The sequence below is a fragment of the Carya illinoinensis genome, chromosome 14 (assembly GCF_018687715.1).
Source record: "Carya illinoinensis cultivar Pawnee chromosome 14, C.illinoinensisPawnee_v1, whole genome shotgun sequence".
Classification (NCBI taxonomy): Eukaryota; Viridiplantae; Streptophyta; class Magnoliopsida; order Fagales; family Juglandaceae; genus Carya; species Carya illinoinensis.
In genome coordinates this window covers 23,089,983-23,110,893 of record NC_056765.1, presented here as the reverse complement: position 1 = coordinate 23,110,893, position 20,911 = coordinate 23,089,983, and the positions used below count along the sequence as shown (strand labels likewise).

Genomic DNA, 20,911 nt, shown 5'->3' with positions numbered 1-20,911 from the left:
ATCCAAGTACTTGCTTTCGGGTAGATGTCATTAAACAATGTGTAGAAGAGGCATTTTAAGAAGATATGTCATCCGATCACCTAGAACGCTGTATCACCACTTCATCACATGCTTTTGATTTTAATAATTCTGCTGTTTGTGAATATGACTTGCCTTTTGTTAGTGAGGAATTTCTCCACTATGTTTTTGCTTTGGGAGCATTGCAGCAGGTTACATCACTTAGTAATGAAGTGGGGAAGCTAGAGCCGGTGGTACCAAAGGTTGAATCTGAAATTGCTAAAGAAAAGATGCAGAAAAATACAACTCCGGAGTTGAAGCAATTACCTAAGCATCTTCGCTATGCATTCTTGGGTGATAGTGATACCTTTCCAGTGATTGTTGCTACATCACTCACGCCCGAAGAAGAGGAAAAGTTGCTGCGTGTATTGAGGGAGCATAGAACAGCCTTGGGATGGACTATTTCTGATATAAAAGGAATAAGTCCCTCCATTTGTATGCACAATATTTTAATGGAGGAGCTTTACAAGCCAACGATCGAGCACCAAAGAAGATTAAATCCAGCAATGAAGGAAGTAGTGAGAGTTGAAATTTTGAAACTCCTTAATACTGGAATTATATATGCTATTTCAGATAGTTCATGGGTAAGTTCAGTGCAAGTTGTACCAAAGAAGGGTGGAATGACGGTGGTGAAAAATGACAATAATGAGTTCATTCCTACAAGAACGGTCATGGGATGGCGTGTATGCATGGATTACCGCAAGTTGAATAAAGCAACAAGGAAGGATCATTTTCCACTTCCATTCATTGATCAGATGTTGGATCGACTGGCTGGGTACTCCTACTATTGTTTTTTGGATGGTTATTCGGGGTATAATCAGATTGCTATAGCTCCTGAAGATCAAGAGAAAACTACATTCACATGCCCCTATGGAACGTTTGCTTTTAGGAGGATGCCCTTTGGATTGTGCAACGCCTCTACGACATTCCAACGTTGCATGTTGGCTATTTTTTCTGACATGGTGGAAGATATAATGGAAGTATTCATGGATGACTTTTCAGTTTTTGGTATATCTTTTGATCATTGTTTGCATAACTTAGCTCTTGTTTTGCAAAGATGTGAAGATAAAAATCTAGTCCTAAACTGGGAGAAGTGTCATTTCATGGTTCAAGAAGGGATCGTGCTAGGCCATAGAGTGTCATCTAAAGGAATTGAGGTGGATCGAGCCAAAATTGCAACCATAGAGAAACTACCACCTCCAAAGAATGTGAAGGGAATCAGAAGTTTTCTGGGACATGCGGGATTTTATAGAAGATTTATCAAGAATTTTTCTAAACTCTCTAAATCTTTATGTAATCTTCTTGAGAAAAATTCTGCACTTGACTTTGATGTTATTTGTTTGCAGGCCTTTAATGCACTCAAGGAGAAGCTAATTTCAGCACCAATTGTGATTGTGCCTGATTGGAGTCAACCTTTTGAAGTTATGTGCGATGCAAGTAACTTTACAATTAGAGCAGTGTTGGGGCAAAGGCGAGACAAGCTGTTTAGAGCCATCTATTATGCAAGCCGGACATTAAATGAAGCTCAATTGAATTATACGACAACTGAGAAGAAGATGCTTGCTGTGGTGTTTGCTTGTGACAAATTTCGGTCCTACCTCATTGGTACAAAGGTGATAGTGTTCACTGATCATGCAGCACTTCGCTATTTATTTGGCAAGAATGATGCTAAGCCAAGGTTAATTCGTTGGATTCTCCTTCTTCAAGAATTTGACTTGGAGATTCGAGACAAGAAAGGAAGTGAAAATTTAGTGGCTGACCATCTCTCTCGGTTAGAGCAAGAGGAAGAAAGACCAGATTCAGTAGTCCAAGAGGCATTCCCTGATGAGCAGTTGTTTGCATGTGAGATCAAGTTTCCGTGGTATGCTGATATAGTTAACTATCTAGCTTGTAAAGTTTTACCACCTGATCTTATTTACCATCAACGTAAGAAATTTTTGCATGATGTGAATTATTATCTTTGGGATGAGCCTTTGTTGTTCAAAAGATGCCCTGATCAAATCATTAGAAGATGTGTGCCAGAAGAAGAGATGCAAGACATCCTCCATCATTGCCATTCATCATCATATGGAGGACACTTTGGAGCCACCCGTACAGCAGCTAAGGTACTTCAAAGTGGGTTCTATTAGCCTTCTATTTTTCGTGATAGTTACACTTTGGTGAAAACTTGTGACCGGTGCCAACGTATGGGAAATATTTCAAGGCGTCATGAGTTACCACTGAAAGGTATCTTAGAATTTGAGTTGTTTGATGTTTGGGGAATAGATTTTATGGGGCCTTTTCCTCCTTATTTTGGTTTTGCTTATATCTTAGTAGCAGTTGACTATGTGTCAAAATGGGTGGAAGCAATTGCTACAACAACCAATGATGCAAAGGTAGTGCTCAAATTTCTGCACAAGAACATATTCACAAGATTTGGCACTCCACGAGCTATTATTAGTGATGAAGGGACTCACTTTTGCAATAAGTTGTTTGAGAATCTTCTTTCTAAATATGGTGTGAAGTACAAGATAGCACTTGCTTACTATCCTCAAACTAATGGTCAAGCTGAAATTTCAAATAGAGAGATCAAGAACATCCTTGAGAAGACGGTCAAAATCAATAGAAAGGATTGGGAGAAGAAGCTTGATGATGCTTTGTGGGCAAACCGTACAGCCTTTAAAACACCTATCATCTTCCTGTAGAGTTGGAGCATAGAGCTTATTGGGCTGTAAAAAAGTTTAATTTTGATTTGAAGGCAGCAGGTGAAAAGCGACTTCTTCAATTGAATGAGATGGAAGAGTTCCAGAATGATGCATATGAAAATGCAAAGATCTATAAAGAAAAGACGAAGAAGTGGCATGACAAACAGATTCTTAGGCGAGAGTTTGCTCCAGGACAACAAGTTTTACTCTTCAATTCAAGACTCAAACTCTTTCCAGGAAAGTTGAAATCAAGATGGACAGGTCCTTATACAATTCATGAAGTTTTCTCTTTTGGAACAGTAGATTTGAAGGACAAGACAGAGAATATTTTCATAATTAATGGTCAGAGATTGAAGCACTACTATGGAGAGCAAATGGAGAGGAACTATACATTTATTCCTCTTAGAGATCCTAATTGATGATGATTGAAAAGTCTGGCTGTAGACTTTAAAACAAGCGCTTATGGGAGTTAACCCATAGATCTATCTTTCATTCTTTCATTTATTTTATTATCTTTATTTATTTAAGTTTTAATAAATTGGTTTTTGATGCAGGTTTATTTAGCATGAATAAAGAGCTGAAAAATTCTAATCTATGGAAGATTCAACATGAAACCAGGGAAGTTCCTTTATTTCTTCAATCCTTTTTACTTTTGCATTACAATGAGGACATTGTTTAGTTTAAGTTTGGGGGTGTAAACTCCTATAATCATTTGATCCTCTTATTTTCTAAGTCTTGGGTTGTTGATGGGTTGTTTGATTCTCTTACCAAGCATGCATTGGAGTAAGATTGAATTCTCTATGACTCTGAAATTTGTGATTGAAGATGGTTTTGAGAAAAATTTTCAAAAATTTCTTTTATGTCAAGTGAAGTTTTGTGGGTACTTTGGTTTAAATCTTTGACCTTGAACACAATTGAGCACATAGTCGTTTTTCTCTTATTCCATTTTGCTTATGAAGAGAAGAAGTTGAATTAATTGAAAGAGGGAGGTTCTATTTTGCTTTGCTCTAGAATCCGTTGATGGGTCCTTGAGGCGAAATCCTAGTTGAGACCAAGTATTAGAGAAATGATCTAGGCATTTCTTTGGCATAACCAAAAAGCTTTCCCAGCCGTCCTAAATGTCATGCCATCATTACATGGTGTGTTTCCATAGTCAACTCCCTTGAGCCTTCATAAGCCTTTATTTATTCTTTGAACTACATAAACCATGCCAGCTCTAAGCCTGAAAAACAATGAATCTATCTTTGATAGTTTGAGAAAATACTTTGGTGGAGAGTTACATTTAAAAGAGAAAAATTGGTTTCATGATGAACCGTATTATGTTTGCTTTGTTTGATCAAAGAAGAAGAAGAAAAAGAAGAAGAAAGGAAGTGACTGAAAAAAAAAAAAAAAGAAGAAGAAGAAGAAGAAGAAAAGAGAAAGAAAAAGAAAAAGAAGTCGCTAAGCGGAGTGTGAATTACCTCAGATTTTGTTAAGGGAATTGTTGATATTATATCAGTGATTACAGCAATAATAATGCCACAAGTATGAGCATATTGCCAAGAAAGAGCTATGATTTGAATCATGTGGGTTTCTCTTTTAATGTTCTTTTCACTAAGTATTTTTCCAGTTTGATTGGATTTTCCATATCCAGTTCTTTCTTAACCCTCACCCTGTGGCCTATCAATACAACCTTATTAAAAACCTTTTGATCTATGATTTTGGTATTGACTATATTAGTGGAGAGGATTTCTGAAAATTGGACTTATGGGGTTAAGTTTTAAGAGAATTCTTCTGATTTTGGTTGTTTTACTTTTATCTGAGTTTGCAGGTGGTTTGAGGTTAAATTGACTATATCACACACACACTCAAGGTCTTAGCTTTAGGTTGAAGTAAACGCCTAACTCTTGCTTGACAAATTGTAAAATTTTTGATTGATTTTCTTGCTATTTTTGATGTTAAAAGAGTAAGATACTAGAGATGAAATCTAAATTCATAAAAGCTTGGTGAGTGATGATACTTCTCTGTCGGGTCGAGTTGATATTGTCTAAACTATCATTTACTTTTCTTTTTGTTTGAGGATAAACAAAGTTGTAAGTTTGGGGGTATTTGATGACTTGCAAAAATTTCGTATTGCAGATTTTACAAGTTCGCTGGAGCGGAGGCTTTTGGCCGCTCGAGCAAATTCAGGCAGATTCAAACGCTCGACTGCCGCTTGACAGGGAGTTCGAGCAGGTTGCTGAAAAACAAAGATCGCTCGAGCGGAGACATTGGCCGCTTGAGAAAATTAGGCAGAGTCGAACGCTCGATGTGCGCTTGATAGGACGCTCGAGCGAACTCAGGCAGAGTCAAACGCTCGACGTGCGCTCGAGCGAACATCATATTTTGACAGATCCAGGGTTTTCCGCTGTCAGACGATATAAAAAGGATTTTTTCACCCTATGGCCGTACTTTTTGACTGGACAACACTTTTTGGGACAGAAAAACATAGCTAGAGGGATTCAAATCATCTGTTTTGGAGAGAGAATTCCAATTATTGCACGTACGTTGGAATCATACACGAGCACGGACGGGAGAAAAGCGTTGAATCGTTCCCTTGAGCTTTTGAAGACGAGTTGCGGCTGCAAGGAGGATTTTTCAGTGTTTATTTTCTTCCAATCTTCTCAGAACAATTATGGTGAATTCGTTTATGTTGAATTCCATTTCTAGCATGAGCTAAATTTTCTTTATTCTAGGAAAACGATGTAACCTATTTCCGAACTATGCTTGATTGTCTACGCTAATTTAATGCAATTCTCTCTTTGTTTATCTGATTTATTCTGAGTTTATTGCTTCTAATTAACTGGCCATTGATTAGATGATTTTTAATCTTGTGATTTGTTATCAAAAGAGGGAATCATAGGGTAGATCTTGAATATTTCAGCATAGGTAAGTATAGAGATCGAAAGACTTGTATGAACCTATGTAGTAATTAAATCATTGGTTTTATTGCTTTCTTGCTTTATTAAATTTGCATATTCTTGTGTGAATTAATAAACAAGAGTCATTTCCAATTGACTATCGAAAGAGACTTTTGGATGATTTATAGATTTGCTAATAGATAAAAGAGAATTAAATTAAGTTAGCTGGATGAGAAAAGCATAGTGAAGAATTAGGTAAAATCAATTACCTAGAAGTTTTCTTCCCCATTAAGTTGATCTTCGAACGCCAGTTTTGTTTCTCTTGCATATTTCCCTGTGAGTTGATCTTAGTTTAATTTGCAAATACAAAAAAACCTTAGTGATTCCTCTAGATAAAATTGAGATTAGTATAATTTTGGTATTTGGCAAGAGTAAGGTACCAATCCCTAAGGACGATACTCTTCTTATCACTTTACTATAAAACTACGATACTGTGCACTTGCAGTTTTGCACCGATCACCCGTCATCAAGGAAATCCTAGAAGTATTAGCCAACGATCTCCCTAGATTGCACTCTTTTTAAGATGTTGAGATTATGAAACATTTTCTAGTTATTTGATTTGAGCGATGAACAATTTATGTTCTATAATATTCTAACTCCGATGGTGATTTGACTTAGAGATATTATTTTTCTGAGTTAACTATGCTTTTTTGGTACTAATATTTCTATATACGAATGCATGTACTGGGTGTTGCCTGTGTGGTGAGCATCATGGCATCTCAGCCTATCACTATATCCAAAGTGAGGATTGGTGCTATAATATGGTGGCTACTTGGGCTGACTGATGTCACCTCAAGTAACGAGCAGATTGATGGTGTTTGTATTCTGCTAGGTGACTATAGCAGTTACAAATGTGATTAGAAAATTAATTAGGGTTAATGTTTTTCGGTTAAGACTTCCTGTTTGGGGATTTTAATAACAATCTTAAATAGTCTAATTTATTTTAAATATTGTATAATCATTAGGTGGCCACTTCTTGTTTAAGGGTATATACTACATCCTGATAGCACTAGCTTACAAATTAAAAGTTGATAACTTAGAGAGGTCATTAATATTTTATAATTTATTTTTTAGGATTAATTTCACTTTGTCCCTCAAACTTTCACACAAGTACCCCCAAACTAATAATTTCGTCATAGTGGATCCGCTAACTTTTAAAATTTATCAGTCCTCCCTTTCGTCTACCAGCAGTGTCAAATGCAACGGAAAGTGCCTCCACATACTGCTTATGTGCACAATATTCATTACAAATACAAAAGCACCCCTAACTGCATCGAAATTAGTTTAGAGGGGACATTATGAATTGCGTGAAAATTCAAGAGGGCAAAGTAACGTTCATGTGTATTTTAGAAATTTTTATAAAAATACACATGAATATACTATTCTATATAAATTTATCTGTATTATTTGAATGAAAAAAAATTAAATCTAACATAATTTTATATAAATTACATTGTTTTATTTAATTATATTCTTGACAATTCTAATAATAACAAATCGATAGAATACACGTCACTCATATTTATTTATGAATATTTCTTAAAATATTAATAAAATTATTTGCAATTGATGTTTTCTATTATTGTTAAAAAGGGATTAATTAACAAAAATCCTATTTGCAAGCACTTTTGCATATTTTTTGTGCACTCGAATACTGTGATTAGCTACATTACTTTATTTTAATATAAAATAATTTTTTTGACCGATCACATCAATAGAGTATGGAAAAAATATTAAAACATGACTGTATGCAGCAGAACTCTTATTAAAATTGTTTAAAGTTATTAAAATAAAAAAGTCATTGAAGCACAACCATGTCTTTCACATTGATTTAGACCATATATTTCTCTTAATTTATTTTGCATCAAATTGATATTTTTTTTTAATGTTAGACTTATTAATTAGGGTTAATTTTACTTTGCCCCCTCAAACTTTCACTTAATTCACAATGTATGCCCCCAAACTAATTTCGATGCAGTCAAGAGTGCTTTTATCTTTGCAATGAATGTTATGCACATGAGCAGTATGTGGAGGCACTTTCTGTTGCATTTGACGCTGCTTGTAGACGGCTGATAAGTTTTGAAAGTTAGCAGGTCTACTATGACAAAATTATTAATTTGGAGGCCACATTGTGAATTGTGTGAAAGTTTGAGGGAGCAAAGTAAAATTAACCTTATTTTTTTTTTCACTAGTTGGAAGGGAAAATTACTACTCAAATTCTTGGCTTTGGATTTTTTCAAAATTGGTATCTATAGTTTAAAAAGTTTAGAATTAGCACCTATGGTTATGGTGAAGTTTTAAAATAGCTGTCGTATTAGTTTCCCACCAAAAAATGTTGATTTGGCAATTAATCGCTATGTCATGACCAATCACAAAATGGCATGTGTCATGCAATGTACAATCAACATTAAAAATTAAAAAAAAAAATCATAGCATGCCATATTAGCACGAACAATTAAAATTTTTTAAAAATAAGAAAAATAGAAAATTCATTTTAAAACAAATAAAATCTACACACTTAGAAAATCAACAAAATAAAAGAATACAAACACATAAAAAAAATTTAAAAGCATTAAATTTTAATTAATAAACGTAAAATTAAAAACTTTATAAACTTATTTAAATGATAACAAAATAATATAAAACAAATAAAGTCACAAATTTAGGGAAAAAAACAACTTAATTTGAAATAAATACACATAAATATGAAAAAAAAAAATTAAAATACATAAATAAAAATAGATAAGAAAATTGGTAAAAATTGTTATAAAGAAATTAAAGAAAATAAAAATTTAATTCAAATCAACTTGAAAAAGCAATTCAAATAAACTAAAAAGAAGAAAAAAGAGTAGTTGGTCACCCATGAAAGGTGGCCGTGGGTGTTCAACAAGTGCCCTTAGATGTTTACCCTTCTTAGAGGTCCAAGTTTCATTGCTCGAGGAGTGGCCGCCGAAGGTGTGAAGCCCCCGCTCGAGATTTGATGGTGTTTTAAGTGTTAAGACATGTAACATAAGATTACACACCTTTTATACATGACAGTTAACATGTAATACACCTAATATATTTCTATCAATTTGCAATAATCAGAGCAGAATAAATAAACTAGTAATGGTTTGATTGATTTAACATGTACCAAACAAGTACTATTAATCCCAAAACTAGTTGTTTAAAACATCCATACAAATATTAGGGTCCTAAAACTATGACCCTTCATATATCCTCAAAACGCTATTCCACATGAATTCAAAATATTCACTTGTCTTTCTTTTTCAAAACCATCTAAATGTCCTAAAAAAGACCCAAAATATCACATATAAATTTTTCAGCTCCCTTGAGTCGATCTACTAACGAAGGGTCCTTGAATCTCACGGGACTCTTATTGCTTTCCTTAACTATTGGGGGGGCTCTTCTTGCTTACGCTTCTCCATCCGACTCACTGTCTTCTAGTTCTGTGCAATTTCTATCATTCCAAAGAGAATGGTAGTGGGATCTACAACATTGCTATTTTAAGAAATTCCAGTAAGTTATGCGAAAAATATACACAGATAATATAAGCATGCAATAGGTAAACATGGAGGTGCAACTTTATCAAAACATATTTTTCTCCCATCTAGATTCATTTTTCACAACACCAAACTTGTAATATATAACAATTTTTCAATTCTATCTAATCACTTACTCTTGTTCAATATTACAATGTATGGATACCTCGTAGTTATTCCTATGAACTATGGGCTCCTTGTTAGTTACTGCACTATATCACCAGCCTTTTAACCAGTTTGTACTATGATAAGGTACTTTGCCTCTGCCTTCATCGTATTTACAATGTGTTAAATTTACTAGCGTTAGCCGCTACTACTTCGCTCTGGAATTATTTAAAATGAATTCATTCAAAATCCATTGATTGTACTTCTTCAACCCATGGGTTACCACTCTAATTTAGTCACTCTGGAGCAGACATGGGATTTCATTAGACTATTCCACCATCCTAACATTAGGGTCATGTCAAAACTTGTTTAATGCACAACCCAAAAGATAACGTGTAATCATGACATGCGAACTTATCACGAAATCACAGCATAATATGTAAACTTAACATGTGATCATATCATATAATCATACTCAACGTTCGATGAATGCAACATGTGAATAGCTTGAAATAATTAGAACAATCAGAGGCAAAACACATAGGCATATCATATGGTCATTCAACATGGCATTTGACAACATATACAAGGGCTGAACATGTTATATCCAAGCAAAATTCCATCAAGCCTATGATCAAATATATCATGACAAATCTATCAAAAAATGCGATGGATACCGAGCATACAATGCAACATTTTTGAACTTGCATTCATCAATCAATCCAAAAAACATAAATATATTATTCAATAGTTAGTTAAACTAACTTACAAAACTTCAAAATTTAAGCATAGATGCCAACGAATAGGTAAGCTATTAATACATGTTCTAGGTGTTAGATTCTTGAAGGAAAATCTAAAATCTAAGCATTAACCCGTGCATTAAGGGGATCAAAAGTCCTAACCTTAATTTGGTTTTAGAGCCTCATTGCATGCATGTCATGTGTCACACCTTCTCTCTCACTTGGTGTTAGACGTTTCAAAACCCTAAGTTCTTCCATCGAAAATCTCTTTTGTCTCTTGCTTTTCCCTCTTCATTTATATTTTAAACCCTAGTAACCATGGCGTGAATTTTATGTGGCATGATCCTAGTCCGAACTGTGCACCTCTTCATCTTCTTCTCATGATTGCCTTCTAGAAATCCCAAAAGTCTTCTTACTTGAATGCCAAGTGGTGTTGGTGCTTAGAAAAATGAAACCTCCTCCTCCTCCTCTTCCTCATCCTTTTTCTCATGATTGTTTTTCTTTAGGAATTTAAAAGTCATCTTGCATGTGTACCAAGTGGTACTAACTGAAACTCCCCCATATCTTCTTCATGATTGAATTTTGGAAACCTAAAATTTTCTTATGTACATGGTGCCAAGTGGCAAATTCTTTTCATTACTAAAACCATTATTCTCCCCTCTTCATTTTCTCCCCTCATCATTGTCTCATTAAAAACTCAAGAGTCACCCCTTGCATGGGTGCCACGCAGTGCCATCTTTATGCTATATGAATCACTCCTCCCCCTCTTTTATCATTGTTTGCTCTTGGAAACTCAAAAAGTCATTGACCAACTAATGCATGGTTGCCAACTGGCGAAGACCATGAGGGTGGCGTATGGCTCTTCTTTTCCCACTTAATCCACTTAATCAAAACTCACACTATCTTGTCATTAGTTATTGTGCTAGTAGAAAACCTAATATGACGGGTTCTCATTGTGACATTCGTGGGTCTCCTTCCCTAGATCTCATCATTGATTTATTGTAACCTTAAGGAACTTGTAGCATGCTGTTGCCCAGATAACTAACACACGAGGGGGGGTGAATTGAGTTGTATTAAAAAAAAATAACAATTATAAATCAAATATATAATATAAAATATAAACAAAATATGAAATAACAATAAATATAAAGAGTAAGGGTAAGAGAGAAGCAAACTCAGTATGTTAACGAGGTTCGGCCCCACTGCCTACGTCCTCGCCTCAAGCTACCCCTTGAGGATTCCCAAATTCACTATTCAACCTCCTTCAGGTGGAGATAGAAACCTATTACACCTTTGAACAATACCGCTATAAAGGATCCGTGTAGAACACCCTCTACACTTGCAATCACCTTACACGTGGTGATTCAACTATTCCCCGTGTAGAATACTTTCTACACGCACAAGGGTTATACACACCCTTTTTCTGATACAAAAGCTGATAGTGGGTAGGTTATCAGAAAACACTCCTCAATGAGTGAAATAAGAACAATACAGCACAAACTATATCTTTCAAAATGAACAATGATTAATGCTCAATGCTTAGAGAAGAGAGAATGAAAGCTTTGAATGAATGTTGTATGCTCTTGGTTTTGTAAATGTGAAGCTCTCAAATGATCTATTTATAGGCATATGAGACTTCATATTCAAATTTAAAAAGATTCACATGTCAAAGACAACATCATTCACTTTTTCAAAAAATTCAAATAAAAGGTTCTTCTTTTTCAATTGTGAAAGACAACATCATTCACTTTTTCAAAAAAATCAAACCTAATCTTTTACTTTTGGCATATGACAAAATGAGCACACTTTCCTTTTCAAAAAATTCAAACCTAATCTTTTACTTTTTGCATATGACAAAAGGAGCACACTTTCCTTTTCAAAAAATTCAAACCTAATCTTTTACTTTTTGTATAAGTCTAAAAAAGTATCAATCACTTTTAAAAATATTCAAATAAAACATGCACATGTGAAGGATGACAATCAATCATCTTTAATATTTTCAAAGTTCAACCCTTTAATCAAGGCATGCACATGCAAAAGATGACAATCAATCATCTTTCAAAATTTTCAAATTTAATTTTCAAAAAAATTCATGCACATGTGGAAAATGTATTTTAATGCTTTATGATAAAATATTAATTTTGAACATTAATCCTAATTTCGAATTTTAAGAGATCTACAATATTACTCTATGACTTTAATGTGAACTTGTTTCCTTTTTGCTCATGCTTGGTTCTTTGATGTGCTTGATTCCATTGTGTGAACAACTTGAGCTTGAAACTCCTTTATTCTTTGAATTCATTTGTTATCATCAAAATTTATATGTAGATTTATAATCACATAAAATTTGAAACCTTAGGTTCAACACATGCCATGTTATCCTCTTTCCCTAGATGGCAGAACATCACATAGGCGTAAGGCCTTCATGGGCTTGGGCGGCCGACTTGTTCCTAATGTAAGGTAAATAAGCCTATTTTCAAATAAGGTTTTAACTATAATGGCCCTAGGTTCAATGATTCTGTAATCACTTAGGCTCAATAGTGACTTAACATAGCCTCCAAGTTCTAGCCTTAAATTAGTGTTTTGCAAGCGGCTAGCCAAAGATGGCAATATCTGCCACCCTTTCATTTATAATTTTTTTAATTATGATTTTTAAAATTTTTTCATGTCTCTTAAATTATTATTATTATTATTTTTTGTTTTGACTTTGTTGATTTTCTAAACATTATGGATGATTGTTATTTATTTATTTTTAAATGTTATTATTTTTTATTGGTCCTGTGTTGACCTTAGATTTTTAAAAACTTTTAAATATCAATTGTACATAATATGACACATATTGTCTTCTTTTTGATCATGACATAGTGATTAATTGTCTCGTCAGTATTTCTAGACTATGATAAAGTCAAGAAGTAGTAAGACTTTATTATGACCATAGTGCTAGTTCTAAACTTTTTAAACAAATGGGCCGATTTTGAAAAACTACAAGCCATATAGACTTGAAAATTAATCATTCATGCCTTGAGAAGTGACAAGTCTAAAAAAAAAACCCTTTAGAAAAGTGAACTTACAAAAGTATCGTAGTTGGATATGAGACATTAGATTTACTTTAACGATAAGATGTCTCACATCTATTTATTTCAGTTTGTAAGTTTATCTATTTTTATAATTAGGACATTAGATTAAATAGCTAATAAATATATAGTAAAAAATAAATAAAGATACGGTTTTGTGATTTACACACTCCAATTTTTATTAGCCAAAAAGAGAGTTTACACTTTTAATAAAAATTCAAACCATACCTTATAATTTACACATTCTAAAACTCTAAAATAAGAAACCCTAACATGACTGAAATTTATTTTGTACGACCACCAGCCACCAACCACTGGGCAACGATCACTTGAGTGGTCAGCAATTCTAAGATCTAGTTAGATCTAATGAGATTCTTGATTTCATCGATCATCCCTACACCAAGTGGTCTAGCACGGGGAAGGATCTGGCCATCCCAGTGTGGGGTGGTTGCAAACCACCTTGCTTGGGGTCACGCTCACCAACTTAAGCTAGGTGGTTTTATGGCTTAAATCTAGCCACTATGGGGTGCTCGGAATTGCCCTTAGGCTACCTGGATACACCCATTTGCCCGGTTGGACTATTTCTCGACATGGTTGCCCTCACTCTTTGGGCAACTGGACCACCTATATTGGTTGTCCAATTTTCTTTTCAACTTGGGCATTTTTTCATAAAAATGATATTGTGTGTTAGTTTATTTTATTTATCTAAGAAAACATAGAGGTGTCAATCTTTTAGATTACGTGCATTGTTTTAGCCATGTACAAGTACTAGGTAAAATTTAGCTAATTAGATATAAAAACCTCTGCATTCTATTAGGCAATAGTAATTTAACTTTGGTTGTGAACTACAATGCTTGAACAAGTTTTTCTATGTACAGTAACTTAGCCATCTCTTGTTTATGTTATTTTCTCTCTCCAGAAACCAATCACACATGTTTAGCTAAAATAACTCGAAATGGTTCAACAAATTTGATTACAATTTAAGCAAAATCATCATATTATCTTCTTGTTATTTAATTCTAGTTGTATAGAACAACAAAACCATTCCCCCCAGCTTATATCCCTTTCTTATTCTTATTTGATCTAGTGAGGTCATTTTAATATTTCATTCTCATTCTTATGATTGTTGGATTGAAAAAAAAGTTGACAAAAAAAAAAAAAGATAAATGGAAAATATAGATATTCAGTTGGCATGGATGCAAGAAATGTTTGGTAAATTAAGAAAACTTAAGTGAAATTTTAAATTATTACAATCATAGAAATTAAGATATTATCATTAGATTCTGAAAGGAATATCAATGAAAGTATATGTTAAAAAATAATTTAGTTAGAATGAAAGAAATATCGTTGTATAAAAATAAAAATTATTAGAAAAGTGCACGTTATAAATTATAATAATTAAAATAAAATATATTTTATTTGATTAAAAAATATGTTGTAACTAGTAGATCTACAAATGTAATGAAAATAATTTAGTTAAAAATTAAAAAATTAAAAAAAAATTAATGTTTGATTATTATATAGAGTTTAGATGGATAATCTAATGTAAAGTTAGATTTTGAATAGAACATGTAAAAAATAAAGAGTGTGATACTAGATGGATGATAGACAAATTTTAGTTAATAAGATAGCCAAATTGATGCTAGTGTTCTATTTGGAGGGTATAAACAAACCTTTTGGTTATTCTGTTTTAATCATAGCTTAAAAAAAATGGTTCAATTTAGGCCGATTTGAATCGATTAGAAATAGCATTGTTTAAAAGAATTTTTCTATCATTCATCCTACCATTTTAATAGATTAAGATTTGGTTTGGATTAGGAGGTGATCTTACCTCATCTCAACCTATCTCGTTGTATCTTATTTCATCATTATAATTTTTTCAAATTTTTACACAAATTATAATAAATAATTAAATTTTTTCAAATCCTAAAATAATAATAATAATAATAATATTTTATTTAACTTTTATTTTATTTTTAAACTATCTCATCTTATTTCCTAATCTAAATCTAGACATTTAAGTTGATTCTAGTCAATTTCAGATCAATTATATTTATTTTTAAGTTGTATATGATTTTTTTATTTAATTTCTTCTAAAAATATGATTGAACTTTTAATTATTTTCATTTCCCTTCTAATTATGGTAACACACGTGCGAAAGGATAATTAAAACATATCAACCCGAAGAACCGTCGTGGAAAGCTGGGCAAAACAACAACATGGGACGAAAATCCGACGGCGTTTGCGTTCGAAGCCTCGAGATTGTGGCTAAGCAGCGACTGAATTGATCTATAAAGATTGGGATGTCTTTCGGTTAAAGCTTCCTCGAAACTTGAAGAATTTCTTTCTTTTGTACTCTAGCTTCACATTTACTATTCTAAACCCTAAACTTCCGTGGGAAATTTCTTATCAAGTTTGTATTCATTGATCCATCACACAAGTTTTATTTTGCTGATAAATTTTTCTGTGGGGTTGCAACGCATAGGGTTTGGCTAAGCTTGTTTCTGGTTTTCTGTTATCTTGAATCTTCATAAAGTTCAATCCATGGCAGACGGGAACGAGGATAATCAATGCAAGAGTCCAATGGTATCAACAGATGTTAATGTATCCACCGGTAATATTAATGCAGAAACTCTTAAATGTTTATAATTTTGATTGTTTCTGAAATAATAAGACATCAAAAGAACACTTTGATGATGTTCATTTGCTTCACTGCTGTAGTTTTTGGCTGATTGCAACACTCGTCTAATTGTTTTTACATTTCCATATGTATGTTCTCTTCTTACCAATCCAACTTGTTCCTATTTCCTCTTTTTTCTTTTGACAGGAATCTATTAAGCTGAGTTTTCTTTTAGTAACCTTATAGTTGTATTTTCTTCTTCTTTTTTTTTTTTTTTTTTTTTTTATTTATTGTATATGATATTGTTGAAAAATACTTAATTCTTAATACTAATTTCATCAGTATGATTTCAAATGAAACTTCATGTGGAGTGCCGTCTCTGGTCTTCTTATTGTTGCCTTTGATTGGCCTCGTTAGAATGATTACTTTTACATTCTGATTGACAAACGCTAGAACCCAGGTTGATTTTCTCTGGAGCTTGTGTCTTTCAAATTCTTAGATTATACATGTCTTTGATTTCTTTTAATGCTTTGCTATTGAAATTAAGTACTGCTTGTAGAAGTTTTCCTTTTTACCTATAAAAATAAAATTGGTTTTTTTTCCTTCAAATCTTGATGTAGCAGACAAAATTAAAGAGAGGTGTACGGATCAGAGAGAAGCCCTCGTGGGGGAGCCTAATTGTGTTATGTGTGGCCGCTATGGAGAGTATATATGTGATGAGACAGATGATGATATTTGCAGTTTGGAATGTAAACAAGCGCTACTAAGCAGGAGCAGGGTTGTCAACTCACAATCATTAGTTGGTATCCAAACTCCTAAAATATTACCTGCAACTGATGAGTGTTTTTATGTTAGAGAGAACAGTAACTCAGGATCTCAATCTTTAACTATGGATGAGACTGAATCGCTTAGAAGCAAACTTGAAATTCAGGTGAGGGGTGAATTGGCTGTGGCACCCACCTTATCATTCTCTTCATGTAATCTTCCTCGGAGGCTTCTTCAAAATATAGACGCGGCAGGATATGACATGCCCACACCTGTGCAGATGCAAGCAATCCCAGCTGCTTTGATAGGCAAAAGCCTTCTTGTTTCGGCTGACACGGGCTCCGGGAAAACAGCTTCCTTTCTCATTCCTATTGTTTCTCATTGTGCAAATATTCGCCTTGAGAGGTCCTCAAACCAGAAAAATCCATTAGCAATGGTTCTAACACCAACTAGGGAGCTTTGTATACAGGTTGAAGAACATGCCAAGTTACTTGCAAAGAGTTTGCCTTTCAAAACTGCACTTGTTGTTGGTGGTGATGCTATGGCTGGTCAACGACATCGCATTGAGGGCGGAGTGGAACTAATCATTGGAACTCCGGGGAGGCTTATTGATCTTTTATCCAAGCATGATATTGAACTAGATGATGTAAAGATCTTTGTACTGGATGAGGTGGATTCCATGCTTCAAAGGGGTTTCCGAGATCAGGCCATGCAAATCTTTCAGGCTCTATCACAACCCCAGGTCTTGATGTATTCAGCAACAATCTCACAAGAGGTGGTAAAGATGGCTAGCACTATGGCAAAAGATATTGTTTTCATATCTGTTGGCAAGCCTAACAGACCAAGTAAGGCTGTGAAGCAGGTAGCTATCTGGGTTGAGTCAAAGAATAAAAAGCAAAAGCTTTTCGACATTTTAGTCAGTAAGAAGCATTTTATGCCACCTGTTGTGGTGTATGTTGGTTCGAGAGTTGGGGCAGATCTCCTATCTAATGCAATTACAGTCAGCACTGGGATGAAAGCTTTATCAATCCACGGGGAAAAGCCCATGAAGGAGAGGAGAGAAATCATGCGGTCGTTTTTAGTGGGAGAGGTTCCTATTCTTGTGGCCACTGGGGTTTTGGGTCGTGGTGTTGATCTCTTGGCTGTGAGACAGGTAATAGTGTTTGACATGCCTAATTCCGTCAAGGAGTACATCCATCAGATAGGGAGGGCGTCCAGATTGGGAGAGGAGGGTACAGCAATTGCATTTGTGAATGAAGAAAGTAAGAATATATTTCCAGAGCTGATTAAAATCTTAAAATCTGCAGGAGCAGCTGTACCTCGGGAGCTTGTTACTTCACGATATGCAGCTGGTTCATTCTCTAGTGGCAAGGGCCAGAAAAGGAGAAAGCATGGCTGCTGAAGTCTCAATGAGTCAATTGCCTTAACTATTTTCTGGCTTCAAGTCAACTTGTTGGAAATATTTTATGAGTCTCACAGACAATTTCTCATAGGATAAGGCAAAATGAAACTTGTAGACTCACTGAATACTGAATAGCCGCAAATGCTGATAGCGCCCTCCAATGCTAATACAATTTTGTTGTGCAGTTGTGGCATAGTACAGACAACCAGTCCGACTCTGCTTGTACTCAGAGTACAGCCAAAAACTACTTTGATTTGCAGTCTAGAAATCAGATGTTGGTTGTGAAATGAGAGGGATTCTTATGGTTTGTAAATATGCTAAGAAGAAAATGATGCACGCGCCTTTCTCTGGTTGCAAAATTAAGGTTTGCTGAAGAGTTTTCTGTACAATGGGTCTACGATTTTTTTATAGCATGAGACAAATTTCAAAGTGAGATTCTTGCCAACTTGAGCATATCTGGTGTTAAAAGAGCTTTAACAGACATTAGTTGGTTAAATTCTGATTGACAGCTGATAGCTCTATATGCCAAACTATAAGCTGCTGGTGAGGATTCTAACATCTCCATTAAGCATTATTGACAGGAATCTGTAGCCGTCCGCTGGCTTAATTGGTTTAGGATTTACAAGCACAAGGCGAGGCTACAACAATCAACATAGGTTAGGTTTGGATAGTAAGTTGAGTTGAGATGAATGTTGAATAAGATATTATTAAAAAATTATTTTTTTAACATTATTATTGTTTTGGGATTTGAAAAGATTGAATTGTTTATTGTATTTTATGTAGAAATTTGTGAAAATTATAGTGATGATATGAGATAAGATAGATGAGTTAAAAAGTGTTTCTCAATCTAAATTGAGCTATAATCTTCCAACAAACTGTGGAAGAGAGGAGCCAGGTATTGGACAACCTGGACTGATGGATGGAGTAAACAGAGATTGGGGGCAGTGACAGCCAAATCAAAGTCGTTTCTCCAAACAAAAACGAACTCGCTCTTCTTGCCTCAGTTGGACTTTGAGTAGAAGAAAAGATACCTGAATGTTTCAAAGGAGACGGCGAACTGTGATGATTTATTTCTTTTATTTTTGGTAATTGCCATACAATCTTTATTCTAGTATCCCTACATTTGAACAGTGCTCAACTAGAATGCAGGTTATTCTTTTTTGTCTGAAAATTTCGAAAATTGTTGGGAATCTAGGGTACTTAGACTGATCTGATAGAAGAATTCAGATCTGGTAGGATTAGAGCTACTTTTTATTTTTGGACAAGCTGATTACAAAATAATATTATAAAATTATATTTTGATAATTTTTTAATTTTTTAATATTTTTTATTCAATTTTTTCTATCTTATTTCTCAAAATTTTAAAAATATTTAATTTAAACTATTTTACTACTACTTACAAATTATATTATTACTATTTACAAAATTTTTATCTTGTGACGCTACTCAAACCTGCATTTAGTTTTTCTTTATATAACTTCTCCAAACATTAATGAAAACAATATTTCATCAAATAGATCAAATTTCTCTAATAATTCCAAAGCTCTGAGAAATATAACTACAAATTAACTAACATATAAAGTCCCTAAATCCAGCCGCATTAGATAACGATCATAACATAACAATTCGAAAAGACGAATATTTTGTCCCAACACTCAACAGAAAAAGTCTTAACGTTCATGGAAGCCTTCCTTTTCATTCTCTACAGTAATGACCAGAAGAAAGCGTTGGAGAATGAGAACTTTAGAAAAGAAAAATTACTTCAGCAAGAATAGCCTAATCTTTTGCGAGTCCAATGATCTTTAGGATTTACTTGCTGATCAGCGAAGATAAATGGAAAAATAAAGACTGAGATGTGGTCTCGAGTAGTGAATGAGTTTGAGAATGTTGAGAGATATTATTTTGACCAGTGAGAATTTTAAGAGATGTTTTTTCATACTGTAAATAGTTTATTTATATATTTATTTATGTGATTTATAAAAGCAAATGGGTTGTGGGTTAAATAAATGAGTATTGCTACTGAGTCATTTAAAACTTACCATTTAGATGACCTTCTTGATGTGGTACCACCAAATAGTGCTACGTGGTTTTTAAAAAAAATACAAAAATTATATTTCTTGTTGGCCCCATCATCATCGGGGGTGCCCCATTCTCAGGCTGCCCAGACGCCCCCTTGTCCAGGTAGCTCTCTATTTCTTCCCGATCGGTGCCTCTATCTTCCATTCTGCTCGGTGATCAAGGACCGAATGGAGTCCTTCGATGCAAAGAAGAAAAGGTTAAGATGGCTTTCTTATAAGCCTTCCTTGCCCCCACTTCGAGTGTGATGGGCACCAAGGTGAACTAAGTTTTAAAGATTTTTTACAAGTTCCATATGAGGCAATCAAAAGACTAAGAGCTAGGAAGGTCAATGAAGTTATGTAAGGATGGATGCAATTCACTTGGGATGAAACTAGCAAAAACCCAACACTCAAAACGGCTTGAGAGAAAGTGATCCAGTTTTGATCTATGTGATACAAGCTATGGAAGACATGACTTGGACCTATTGTTATTGAAGGCCTTTGACTTATTTATTTCATTTAAAGTAATTTTTATTAGTTATATAAATTAGTCTAGAATAATTAGGTTTAAGGATACTTGGCCTACATATGTTTTATTTTGTTGAGCTAGGGTTTTTAATTCTTGCAATTCCAAGAGAGGGGGGGGGGGGGGGGTGTGCCGACCATGGGGTTATTTTGGGCATGCATATTTTGGCTAGGGTTTTCAAAGGGACTTATTATGATGTGCTTTGAGGGGAAGCCTGTAATACCCGAGTCTTATTACGTGGATCCTTATATCATTTTATTAATTCTTTAAATTAAATATTTTAAGATAAAGATTTTTATTATTTTATTTTAAGATGAGAGTGCTTTTATTTTTATATGGGTTATTAAAATAAATTAAGGGCATGATTTTAAGACCTTATAATATATTTTTCTCTTAAGCC

At 34.1% G+C, this 20,911-nt stretch overlaps 1 protein-coding gene across 6 annotated transcripts; it reads left to right on the top strand.

The window, feature by feature from the left end:
* Positions 1-15,294: 15,294 nt before the first annotated feature.
* Positions 15,295-19,028, top strand: LOC122294569 (DEAD-box ATP-dependent RNA helicase 41). 6 transcript variants are annotated; one of them, XM_043103430.1, is made up of 3 exons: positions 15,295-15,442; positions 15,627-15,755; positions 16,382-19,028. In XM_043103430.1, the coding sequence occupies exons 2-3, from the start codon at positions 15,686-15,688 to the stop codon at positions 17,926-17,928; spliced, it is 1,617 nt and encodes a 538-aa protein (XP_042959364.1). In that variant the 5' UTR covers positions 15,295-15,442; positions 15,627-15,685; the 3' UTR covers positions 17,929-19,028. The 6 variants fall into 6 exon arrangements, with proteins under 6 accessions (XP_042959364.1, XP_042959370.1, XP_042959365.1 ...); XM_043103436.1 differs by having other exon boundaries at positions 15,314-15,755; positions 16,382-17,679; positions 17,834-19,028; XM_043103431.1 differs by having other exon boundaries at positions 15,327-15,442; positions 15,678-15,755.
* Positions 19,029-20,911: the final 1,883 nt, after the last annotated feature.

Excerpts from the sequence above, each read along its gene's own strand:
- LOC122294569 (XM_043103430.1), top strand. The coding sequence starts at position 15,686 with ATGGCAGACGGGAACGAGGATAATCAATGCAAGAGTCCAATGGTATCA. Across the intron at positions 15,756-16,381 it reads AGATGTTAATGTATCCACCG|CAGACAAAATTAAAGAGAGG; the intron begins GTAATATTAATG and ends ATCTTGATGTAG.